The sequence below is a fragment of the Notolepis coatsorum genome (assembly GCF_963971535.1).
Source record: "Notolepis coatsorum genome assembly, chromosome: 4".
Lineage (NCBI taxonomy): Eukaryota > Metazoa > Chordata > Actinopteri > Aulopiformes > Paralepididae > Notolepis > Notolepis coatsorum.
In genome coordinates this window covers 74,189,663-74,202,640 of record NC_140168.1, presented here as the reverse complement: position 1 = coordinate 74,202,640, position 12,978 = coordinate 74,189,663, and the positions used below count along the sequence as shown (strand labels likewise).

Genomic DNA, 12,978 nt, shown 5'->3' with positions numbered 1-12,978 from the left:
GTCGATCAAAAGTCCCATTATCCAGATTCAACTAACCCGATGGTTGAATCCGGGATTTCCCTGTTCCTCGAACGCTGATTCAGTCTCGTTCATTCGAACCAGACTTGATACCCAGGATAAGTGCGCGCGGCCGCTTCAGTTGAAAAGACAGCAGGTGTCGATCGCAGAAATCCTGATTTTCTAACGGCATTGATTGATTGATTGATTTAAAACTTTATTAACAAGATTGCAGAATGGGTACAATACAGTACGGCTCAATAGCCTCGCCGACAAGTTAAATGCATAATCTATAGGCACATTTTAAGTCCCTCATTACCCCAATCAATCAGATTATATTTATTTAAATGTAACTGCTGGCAATAGGCTTAATGGAATGAATAATCGAATGAGATCTTGCTAGCGAAAATAATTATTTCAACTCTTTCAGAATAAGTATACAAAAAGATAAAGAGTATCTAATTGATACGAATTAATAGATACTTATGAGGATATCTGTACTGTATGCGCTTAGGTATCATGTAATATAATAAATACATCGTTCCTAAAGTTTTCAGGCCGCGACCCCCGAAATAACGGTGTCAGAGAGCCGCGACCCCCACTATTATATAGAGGTGGTTGAAACATGCAAACGTTCACACGCACACATATGCATTGGAGGCTTTTAACACGTACAATAACTACACAAAATAACACAATAATCAAACAACCATAAAATGAATACATATAGCGTGTTTCATTTAGAAGGCTATAATGTTCAACTCACCTAATGAGATGGATGGGCATAGTCTGGGTTTCATTTTGGAGACAGCGCCTCGGAGATCATCCTCCACATTCATTCAGACGTGATCTGTACTTATTTTTTATATAAGTCAGTGCAGATAATGTTTTTTTCGAATAGGTAGGTATAGCTGTGCGTATTCCCCCTCAATTGATATCTAGTCGGCAACGGAGGTGGGCAGCGATCTGGGACGCATTCTCCATCAGAAACACGCGCGCCTCATCCCGCAGCTCAAACAGGTGTCGTGCAGTATAGGAAATCCATAGGCTGAATATGATTTATTATCAGAATTTTAGGTCTATTATTTTACATTTCAAAAGCATTTATTTTACCAGTTTAATGTATTTTAATTGTTTTTAATTATAGGCCTATTTCACACATTCTATGAAATCAATACATTCTGGAAATCATCTCGCGAAAATATTATTCAGAATGGTATAATGGGATCAAAGAGCACCTACGGGAGGCTGCAATTCGAAACTGGCCCCCGTAAATGTCCAAACACCCCCTCCCACCCACCCCCTCCCAATGTACAGTTTCCTCCCCCTCGTATATATATTTTCTGTTAGGATCTCTGTTTAACAGTACTGTATATTTGCATATCTTGTATGTCACAAATGTAACAGTACTGTATATCTGTATGTCATGTATGTCATAAATGTCATGATATATCTGTATATCTGTATGTCATGTATGTCATAAATGTCATTATGAATTGAAAATGGGGGACCCTGATGTAAACAAGACGAAAGTCTTTCTCTGGGTCTGCATCCCCTTAACAATTGTGTGTATTGAGCCGTACTGTATTGTACCCCATTCTGCAATCTGTAAATTTCCAATCAATCAATCAATCTCTGAGGAAGGGAGCTGCCATTTTGTTCCGAGGGAGTGGCCAGCTTATATCCAGCTAACTCAACTAAACCTGCTCTGGAGCAGGTTCAAACTTTTCGATCTGTTGCCATAGCGACTTAGAAAATCCGACGTCGGGGAACGGAAATGTCTGGCTTAAGTCAAGCTATGCTGAAAATTATCCAGCTAACTCAGTTAGCCAGGTACGGGGAATAGGGACCTGTTAATAATGCATTATATAGCCTGCATATACACACAAATGTGTTTCCCGGTTTCTTAAATAAACATTATTTTGAAAGCAAGCACTTTTGTCATCATTGTAGCAAAAAAGACAGGACCGGAAAAGTCTTTATCATATATAGGGGTGCCCTGGAATATTTTATTGAACACAGGGGTGCCTTGGCAGCAGAAAGGTTGAGAACCCCTGCTGTATTGTACCCATTCTGCAATCTGTTAATAAAGTTTTCAATCAATCAATCAACAACAACACATAATGCATGACAAAACAAACACTAGCTACTTGAAAGCCAATTCCAACAGTTTCTTCAGTTGTATTTACTTGTATTGACAGCTGATCTTAGGTGTTGAGTGGAGTTTGTTCCATATCAAAGTGTCCACTTGATAACCCCGAATGACATAATTGAACCCTAATCCCCAACACACACACACACACACACACACACACACACACCCTTCTCTAGCATCCAAGCACAAAGGGATAATGACATAAGATATACATTCATCATCTAGCGGCTGCTGTGAACAGAGCAGCTTGTGACTGGACTCCAGTCACTGGAGGAAGACTGTGTGACAGCTTGAATATGGACACTTCCGGGGACAGCGGTGTCCAGGGACAGCTAAGTCTTTTGGATACACCATTTAAAGCTATGAATATGCACAGGAGAAGAGGAATCCATAGTGGTCCATAGCAGACATATTATTGGTTGGCAAACAATGGGTAATCAAATAACAGGTGATTCTTGGTGACAACTGTGGCCAATGAGCTGCAGGTGAGAGCTGGGGGTGAGACCTAGGGGTGAGAGTGGGGGTGAGACTTAGGGGTGAGAGTGGGGGTGAGAGATGGGGGTGAGAGCTAGGGGTGAGAGCTAGGGGTGAGAGTGGGGGTGAGAGTGGGGGTGAGAGCTGGGGGTGAGAGCTAGGGGTGAGAGTGGGGGTGAGAGATAGGGGTGAGAGCTGGGGGTGAGAGCTAGGGGTGAGAGTGGGGGTGAGAGATAGGGGTGAGAGATGGGGGTGAGAGTGGGGGTGAGAGTGGGGGTGAGAGATAGGGGTGAGAGTGGGGGTGAGAGATAGGGGTGAGAGCTAGGGGTGAGAGCTAGGGGTGAGAGTGGGGGTGAGACTTAGGGGTGAGAGTGGGGGTGAGAGCTGGGGGTGAAAGCTAGGGGTGAGAGCTGGGGGTGAGAGTGGGGGTGAGACTTAGGGGTGAGAGTGGGGGTGAGAGATGGGGGTGAGAGCTAGGGGTGAGAGCTGGGGGTGAGAGTGGGGGTGAGAGATAGGGGTGAGAGCTGGGGGTCAGAGTGGGGGTCAGAGCTGGGGGTGAGAGCTGGGAGTGAGAGCTGGTGGTGAGAGCTAGGGGTGAGAGCTGGGAGTGAGAGCTGGTGGTGAGAGCTGGTGGTGAGAGCTAGGGGTGAGAGCTGGGGGTGAGAGCTGGGAGTGAGAGCTGGGGGTGAGAGCTGGGGGTGAGAGCTGGGGGTGAGAGTGGGGGTGAGAGTGGGGGTGAAAGATTGCACCCAGATAGGTTTCTACTGAACACACAGAGGAAAGGAAATGGGTCTATCTTCTTGTGGGACTCTGGAGAAGTGCATTGGCCATAAATATTGCGCATGTTCCTTGAAACCACTTAAATTGTAGTTAGTGTGTTAAAATTATATAATAATATAAAAATATATAAATAATGTTGGTGTTCCTTTCTGCCTGGACTGAAATGGTTTTCTGAAATGGGTGGAGTAGTCCTTTAATGTCAGAGCTGCGTGTGAACGTTTTTGGGTGAATTAAGACAGCAGCACAGGACAGTGGTGTATTCAAATTAGATTAGATTAGATTCAAATGTATTGTCATCATTATACAGCACAAGTACAGTACAACGAAGATAAGTTTGGCATCCGACCAGAGTGCAAATGTAACAGTAAAGTACAATAATAATATACAATGTACAGGTGATTAAACTGGGTATACAATATATAAATGAGTACTACTGAGTTTAGTGCTAATCAGATGTATGTACAGAATTTTAGTATTAACATGTACATGATACAGGTATAAAGACACTATGATACTGGCCAGCAGCGTAACTAGTAAGACAGATAGTATATATATATGCAATAAATATAGATATATAAATGTATATACAGCACTATTATACATTATATCATACAGGGTAGAGTATAGTGTGAGGTAGGTAGTTGTGATTATTATAATGACTATGTTTACAGTGTAGGGCAGTTGTAGACAGTGAAAGCAGTAGGTAACGGTTAGGTTTAAATTGAGTATAAAATATGTATGCCTGGAGAGGCTCATCACAGATGAGATTAGACTTTTTTTGTGCCAAGCTTGCGAGCGACGCTACAAGTGGAGTTGAAGTGGACAGGGGGGAGGCAGCTGGCTACCAAGCCACTTAGATGTCAGACATGAATAATCCATGAGGGTACCTCTTGAAACTCACTGTGGTAAAACTAAAGAAGGACAAGAGAAAACCCAGTGTATTCATTTGGATGGGGACATCGACGTTGTAGGATTTCATGGGTTTATGGACTGGATTGGAACATGTCAGTGTATTGAGGGATTATGTTGGGATTTCCCAAGAAGCACAGCTTCATAATAAGAACATAAGCACTGCAGACTGATACGAGGCATAGACTGACTGTAAAGCTTTCCTTAAAAAATATAACTTCTAATGCACACAATATCAAATGATCCTTCTTACATTGGTAAAATACATAGCTTGCTGACACTTAGTCATCAATAGTTGCATGGCTGTAAGGACTTAAAAAAACGTTATTTTATTATTATTAATAATAAATGTTTATACATTTTTCAAATCTTTATTTCAAATTTCAAAACATACACAGCCAGAACACATAAAAAGCAAGCAAAAACCAGCGACCAACAGAAAAAGACAACATAAACTAAACAAATGTATGTGAAATATATATCTTTAAATTATAATAGACGCGAGTATGGCAATGAGTTCACTTATTGTATACATTAATTGTTTTGGTTGCTTTTTTTATTTTTTATTTTGTGAGGTAGAAATCGTTGACATTTCCATTTCCTTCCTAAATACATGCTGTACGGACTTCACTGGTCTATGTCTGCTCCTATAGTGCCATCTAGTGGTTAAATGTGATTTTTCTTTAAACTCCCCAACAGCAGAGGGCGCTATAAAGAGATGGCTTTACATGTAAGGTGTAAACCCCACAGGCCCCTAGTCGTCCGGAAATGCATTAGAAGAAGAAGCTGCAAGTCCTAGTCGTGAAGGAACATAATATTATGTACACACAGATACTTCTACTTTTTATTACATTAGTATAGTATACAAACATTACAATCATAACAAAGTGCAATATTTTAAGTAAAGTACCTATAAGTGTCATTTCCGGAGATATGAGAGGGGAAACACGTACTTTGCTGGAAACTAGCTTTTGATCTCCTGGGCGCGTGCCGGTATGTATGAATGAATGAATGAAGGACGAATGAAAACTTTATTTAACAGATTGCAGAATGGGTACAATACAGTACAGCTCAATACACAATTGTTAAGGGGATGCAGACCAGAGAAAGACGTTTGTCTTGTTTACATCAGGGTCCCCCATTTTCAATTCATAGTGACATTTATGACATACACAACATTATATGACATCATGACATGTATGGCATAGTAGGGACATACATGATTGATTGATTGATTGAAAACTTTATTAACAGATTGCAGAATGGGTACAATACAGTACAGCTCAATACACACAATTGTTAAGGGGATGCAGACCAGAGAAAGACTTTCGTCTTGTTTCCACCAGGGTCCCCCATTTTCAATTCATCAGGACATATATGACATACATGACATACAGATAGTCAGTACTGCTACATCTATACATTTATGACATACCAGATTTGCAAATACAGTACTGTTTGTGATACAGAAGGAGTCAAGAAAAGGGAGTATATACATTTGACGTAGAAACTGTACATTGGAGGAGGTTGGGTGGGGGGGGTTGGGTACACTGGGATATTGACAACCATACTGGGTAATTTACATTGGAGGTGGTTGGGGGGGGGGGGGGGCACACTGTATAAACAAGCAAAACTGTACATTGAGGGGGGGGGAGACTCTGTACAAACAAACAAAATTGTACATTGGACTATTGACAAAACCATACTAGGTAAATGACTGTACATTGGAGGGGGTTGGGTTAGGATATTTACAGGGGCCAGTGTGACATACATAACTAAACATAAAAGCCAGGCCATTTAGCCCGAAGTTGTTGAAATGGGCTCAAAATGCCAGTGGAGTCTGTCTGTTTACCGGACGCTGCCATACACTTAATCCAATGCGACTTGGAGTGAAAATAACACAGTTGACTGATGTCAGCCCCCTACTAGTAAACAGAAGATTTTGAGAAGTTGGAGCATTTCAACAACGGTGTTCAGTTTTGTTTGTTTGGTTGATTTAAATGAACACGCCAACATTATGGGAAATACGGTTACCATCTTCTCCAAAGTGAGACAAGAAGATAGATACCAATTTCCTCTCTGCGTTCAGTAGAAAGCTATCAAGCTGCAAAAGGACGTCACGTTGGTATCTATCTTCTTGTCTGACACTGGAGAAGACAGTAAGTGTGTTCCCTTAACATTATATTGCTCTGTATATTTATTTATTTATTTATTTCACCTTAGGTCCAGTGACATCGTACGACATTAGCCTCCTCATTGGAGATGGCAGTGTTTCCTGGAGTCAGGGCTCTCATGAGGCTTCATCAACCAACGTTGGCATTGCCATGGCGTTTTACCCTGCTTCCAGTACAACAGATCTGCCTTCCCAGGGGGCTTTGCACCGTCGCCCCAGAATCCAAGGAACCAGAAAATGAATCTCTTTTGGACAACCTGAACCTGATTGGGGTGGACGTGGGGATGGCCCGCCAGCGCCAACCCGGGGTGTTTCGTAAGCGTTTCACCTATGAGCAGGACCTGTCCCACTTCCTGGAGAGCAGAGGGGTCTGCAGCACAGCCATCGCCAGCATCATCTCTCGCTACCCCCGCGCCATCACCCGCTCCGTCGACCACCTGGAGCAGCGCTGGGAGCTGTGGCGGAGCGTCTTCAAGAGCGACGGGGAGATTGCGAGCGTCGTGGCCCGCTCGCCGGAGTCGTTCTTCCGCAACAGCGACAACGACCGTCTGGCCGAGAACATCCGCTTTTTGAAATCGCTGGGTCTCGGTGACAAAGACCTCCACCGGCTGCTGACCACGGCGCCTCGGACCTTCGCCAACAGAGTGGAACTCAACAAGCAAATGGTGGAGTTTCTGAAGGACGTCGCCACGGATCTCGGCGGCGAGGACCCGCAGCGGTTTGTCCTGGCGGTCATAAACCAGAACCCCTACATTCTGATCCAAAGCACCAAGAGAGTCAAGGCGAACGTGGACAGCCTCAAAGCTGCTCTCGCGCTGAGCGACTCGGATCTTCTAGCTCTCCTTCAAGGCCCCGGGGCAGATATCCTGGACCTCTCCAACGAGGGTCTCAAGAAGAACCTGATCGGCCTCCAGGAGAAGATGGTTTCGCTCGGTTGTCAGGAATCCCAAATCCAAAAACTCATCGCCGCCTATCCAATGGTGCTGTTTCTGGGGCCTACTAAACTGAGCCCCAAATTGGATTGTCTCATAAAGGCAGGGATTACAGTGGGACAGATAGTGGAGAAGCCCAGGGTTCTGCAGTACAGCACCCACAATCTGATGGAGCGGCTGGAGGCCTTGAAGAGGGTGAGATATGACTTCAAAGTGAAAGATATTAGCATTTTGGACACTAGCCGAAAGCGGTTTGATGCAAGGCTGAAAAGACTTGCTGTCTCGCCACCAGATCAGTGAGTGGTTTTGTTTTTAGTTTAAATGTATTCGCACAATGAATCAAAAGTACACAATAAAACAACAACAACAAAAAAGATTGAAAGGTGAGGAAGGAAACCCTACGGCGTGTAGCTTTATGCCAAGCAAGCAGTGCAAAAAATTAACGTAGTGGCATGCAGTAATGCGCCTTTCATTTTCCGCCGCCCAGCGCCCAGGTCGCGCGGAAATAGGCTGTCTATTGCCATTCTCTTTGACAAACTCTAACCTTAACCAGCTCCTTAACAACGCCTAAACTTAACCGTTCTAACCTTAACCAACTCCGAAACCATGCCTAACCTTAACCATAGAAATTATATTGCCATTCTCTTTGACAAACTCTAACCTTAACCAGCTCCTTAACAGCGCCTAAACTTAACCGTTCTAACCTTAACCAACTCCGAAACAATGCCTAACCTTAACCTTAACCTTAACCATGCCTAACCTTAACCGGCGAAATAACCTTAACCGGCGAAATAATACACGTTAAAAAAAAATCACGTTAAAAAATATTTTCGATGGGATTCGAACTCGCCAGCAAACAAGCCATAGGATCCACAGCCATGTGTCCTTGCCAATTGAGCTATTGGTAGATACTGAATAAGGGGCGGTGACTTATATATATTGAGCTCCGCTCAAGGCGGGATCTCATGCGCATGCGCGGGCACCTCGCGCGAGCACGCCGGCGCACGCACGCACCTGAGCGAGCACGCCGCCGCCGGTGCACGCACGGTAGCATTTGTCTGAAAAGAAGGGCGCTTTACCGCACTAGCGTGCGGTGACGAATGCGGAAGCATTTTTGCACTGCTTGCTTGGCATTAACGTACAGGCAACCCTACGGGGCTGATACACAAAGAAAGAAACCCACAAGTAAGTGAGATAAACATAATGTTGCTAATTCAATCACAAAACAAGACAAACAACAACATAAGTGCCTGTGTGTGGGAGTAGGGCTACATTATGGTGGAGGCAGGTTGATGTCTTGATTCATCAGACTGCCTCCCAATCTATGTTTGAAATTATGGCTGTGTCTCATTACAGAAGTTACAACAAGTATGCAAAGCAACCCCCTTAACTCTTTTGACTACCACGCTGTTTTTCCATCTGTACTCCCTCAGCGTTTTTGACCATTTTCACGATGTTTGCAGAGTCCCTCGCGGAATCTTTTCTGGCGCTGGGATCATTACAAAGGCATGTTTTATGATGGGGTTCGGTAAAATAGACGTTACCTTTGTCAGCAGGTTCACCAAAACCCTGTCCACTCTTGCTCCGAAGTGTCTTGAGTCAGAACAGGAACAATAAATAAAGTTAGTTGGTCAACATGTTAGGCAACCAACTTGCGCTTAGCCACGCCCCCGCGGCGACGCGGCAGCGCTGCCGCAGCATTATGCAGCTGTAATCCCCCCTCTTTTAACATCGACGGTTAGCTCAACTCGTTCGCCGCCTTGCTGTGGAACCTGCGGTGCGCAATGGTGACAAGTTCGAATCCCTTCAATTTATTTATTTTTTAACGTGCATTCTTTCGCCGGTTAAGTTTAGGCATTGTTTCAGAGTTGGTTAAGGTTAGGGTTAAGTTTAGGCATTGTTTCGGAGTTGGTTAAGGTTAGGGTTAAGTTTAGGCATTGTTTCGGAGTTGGTTAAGGTTAGGGTTAAGTTTAGGCATTGTTTCGGAGTTGGTTAAGGTTAGGGTTAAGTTTATGCATTGTTTCGGAGTTGGTTAAGGTTAGGGTTAAGTTTAGGCATTGTTTCGGAGTTGGTTAAGGTTAGAGTTTGTCGCAGAGCATGGCAATAGAATGCAGCCTATTTCCGCACTGCCGCGGTCACATGGGCGTTGTGGCCAATCAGAGAAACGCTGAACGCAAGTTGGTTGCCTAAAATGTTGACGCGGCCCTGGCAGCGCCCAACAGATAATGTTGTTAGCGTTACATCCAAACAGCCTGTTTGAAAATACTAGAATCCAACATAGTCTGGTGAAAATGCACCTTATGTTATGGATGGATCATCACCGTTTGTCCTCTTCATAATAATCTCCAATAGTTTGCGATCGCCATTGCCGAACGTTAGTTGCCTCTGGAGTGCTCTCGACTCCGGCGGCGACTAACGCGGAGCGGTGAACAGATGCACAACGTTACCTCCTCGGCCGGTTTGATTATAGTATTTAAAAAAAAAATTATCTTTTTCCTCCTCCTTTTTCTGATTTTCTCCTATCCCAATGTTAGTCGTTATGCCAATTCCCAATCCCCCTTCCTGGTCGTTGCACACTCTACTCCCTACCGTCGGTCCGGGAGGGCGGAGACTATCACATGCTTCCTCTGACACATGTGTAGCCAGCCCACTGCTTCTTTTCACCTGGCAGCGCGGACTCTCACTGGGAGAGTGTAAAGGCCTCTGCATGCTACAGAAACTTCAAAGCAACTTCAACATCGACAAAGCAACAGTGTTGCAGACACATTACCTTTATGCTTCTGCAAAATCAACGCACAGCCTATGATGCAACAAAATGTACCCCGGATGTGCGGCTCGAGCGCGCCCAGCCCGCCTGAATACTTTGGGCAGCCGAAGGTGCGCACTCTAGCAATTACAAATGGATTTCCCTTCTCAACCATACATCGTTAGTATAATAATAGCCCTGTTTATGTTTGTTTTCGCTTGTGTTCTTGTATATAGTGTAATATAGTTATATCGCCACATCAACCCAGTCCATCCCCATTGTTTCCCCAATCTCCTTCCACGAATTCATCGTCATAATGCTATCCTTGTAATCTTTAGACCCGCTATTATATAAATGTTGGTACTTTCGGACCTCTGCAATACGTTCCTGCATTTGATTCATTTTAAACAAACAATTAAACAAGTGTAATGAAACAATACACTAGCTATCGAGCTCCTGTCAGAAAGTTTTCTTTTGGTCTCGAGCTCCTGTCAGAAAGTTTTCTTTTGGTCTCGAGCCAGGAACACTAGAAGTGACAGACAGCCCCACCCCCATTCACTACCAACCAATCACTGCTACGCAATACCAACGCAACGGGTCTTTAGATTAGATTTTGGACACAGGTACACAACGCCCTCGCAACACAGTCTACAAGACTGTCTGCAACAAGCGCGCTGAAATCGCGCCGATGTTGTGTTGAAGTTGCTTTGAATTTGCTGTAGCATGCAGAGGCCTTAACGTGTTGAAGGTCACACTACCTCTCCCAGATCCTTCCCTTGCTGTGCAGGCGCCCCGACCGAACTGTAGGAGTCGCTGTTTACAACGACCAGGACCCACCCACGCCGGCTTCCCACCCGCTAACACTGCCAATTGTGTTAGTATGGACGGTCGGCCAAGCCGGAGGCACCACAGCCGGATTTGATCCCACTGGCTCTGTGGTGGTAGACAGACGCTTAGTCCGCTGCGCTACCCGGCCGCCCGACTATAGTATTTTTATGATTTACCAGAAGTGCTGAGTCAAATGTAGTCTGGTGAAAATGCACCTTATCATCCATAAGTGTGATAGTTTTGTCCTCTTCATAATAATCTCCAATAGTTCTCTCGCCATTGCATAGGCAGTTCCGAGGCTAGTGGCTACTAATCTGGCCAGCAGTGAGTGAGCAAATCCCCCCCACAGTAAACTAGCCCAGTTAAAAAGGTAGGCGATACTGCCACCTATCAGGATTCGATCGTCATTTCAATTCCAATTCACTCAGAGCTACCAGGATCACACAAGAAGGTCAGGCTGACTGTTTAGTATAATAATAATAGAAAAAAAATAAAAAGAGCGAAAGCATGGCAGCCAAAAATGAGTATACTCGTTTTTGGCAGTCAATGAGTTAGGGGAACTTCGCCAAAAAGCTATGCTGATTTATTTTGCACATAATCTCAATTAGTTTGAATATGGTCACCAGTGAGGTCATCAGGGACATTTAATCTGTGTTGTGTTAATTACAGCTCAATGAAATTACAAGGTAGCAGTTCCTACAGTATAAGACAAGCTATTGCTATTTCTTCCATCTATGTAATTTAATGGTGCTGTAATTAACACAAGTCAAGGATTCAATCATCATTCAAACAAAAAAAAATCACTTTGTGTGCTAATGAAATAGAGTAACACAGGTTTGAACACACTGAAGTAAACGTTTTGTGTACTCACATTTATTTGTACTGGTTGCCAGATGCCTGTTTTAAGTTCCAGCTGAGAGGTAGGAGCTGGAAAACATAATGGTTCCATAGCCTGTAGTCTAATGTAGTACAGGTCCAATGTTTATAAAAATCCCACGGAAAATAAATGTTTTACAAAGTTTTTTGTAATGTGTGTACCGGTGTGTACAGAGAAAGTGCCGATCGACTTGGGACTGGTCTCTCCATATACAGGAGACTCATGCATATAAAAGTCTATTGGATCATATCTCCAGTCTCCAGCACCCTCACAGCCGTAGCTACAACCACTTAATGTCAAGGCTCTCATCCACATTCATTAATCCCCCCCCCCCCTGCTCTCTCTCAATGTAACGCGGAAGTGCAGTGGTCTATATAGGTTGAGTGGGGTGATGATCGAAAGGCGGAAAATTCAACTTTCCAACAATGTATTGTTTGATCGGCAGAAACGCAGCCCGGAGCCGACAGACGAGGGCAAAGTGCGGTGACGTGCGCACGAGTGCATGACGGCCCACCATCGGGCCTTCCGATGCTTAAGTAACAACTGAAAATGCATGACTGGTTCTTGTCCCTTTTTGTGATTTTGATATGTGCCTGTAATGCAACCAAATAAAAGCACCTGGTGATAGTTTCCTATTGGTGTGACTCATAATAGCAAATCAACACACAATGAACATGTTCATATTAAAGGAATACGCCAACTTTTTGGGAAATTTGCTTATAGCACACGAAATACACTCCAAAGACAACCCTAAAACTTTCCTGTAAACATATTGTGACCTGTGTTTTTCAAAAAACAACAGCGCTTTTGAGGTGATGAAATCACTGCGCCCAGGCAGCAGTGGTTCGGCAAAAAAAAAAATCAGAGTTGGCGTGTTTCTGCATTTTATGCCTGCTGTGATATGTTGATAATATGTACATTTTATAATTCATATTCAAATGTCACTCCATTTGCCTCATTTCAGCCTAGTCAGGAATAGTATTTGTAGATGACGGCCCTAAGTTGTACTGAACTTTGTACTTTTACTCCACTACATTTCAAAGGAAATATTGTACTTTTTATCTGAAACCAAACTAGTTATTTTGAAGACAATTATTTTAGCAAATA

The 12,978-nt window shown here is 43.8% G+C and overlaps 2 protein-coding genes across 2 annotated transcripts in view; both read left to right on the top strand.

Moving 5' to 3' along the window:
- Nucleotides 1-5,127: 5,127 nt before the first annotated feature.
- dus3l (dihydrouridine synthase 3-like) overlaps nt 5,128-12,978 on the top strand; it is a 60,178-nt gene continuing 52,327 nt past the window's right edge. The window contains exon 1 of the mRNA XM_084312580.1: nt 5,128-5,308. The gene's annotated coding sequence lies outside the window, so the exon portion shown is untranslated. The remainder of the gene's footprint in view (nt 5,309-12,978) is intronic.
- On the top strand, nt 6,578-7,720 carry mterf1 (mitochondrial transcription termination factor 1; the record flags this gene model as incomplete). Its single annotated transcript, XM_084311985.1, has 1 exon — nt 6,578-7,720. The coding sequence occupies one exon, from the start codon at nt 6,578-6,580 to the stop codon at nt 7,718-7,720; it is 1,143 nt and encodes a 380-aa protein (XP_084168111.1).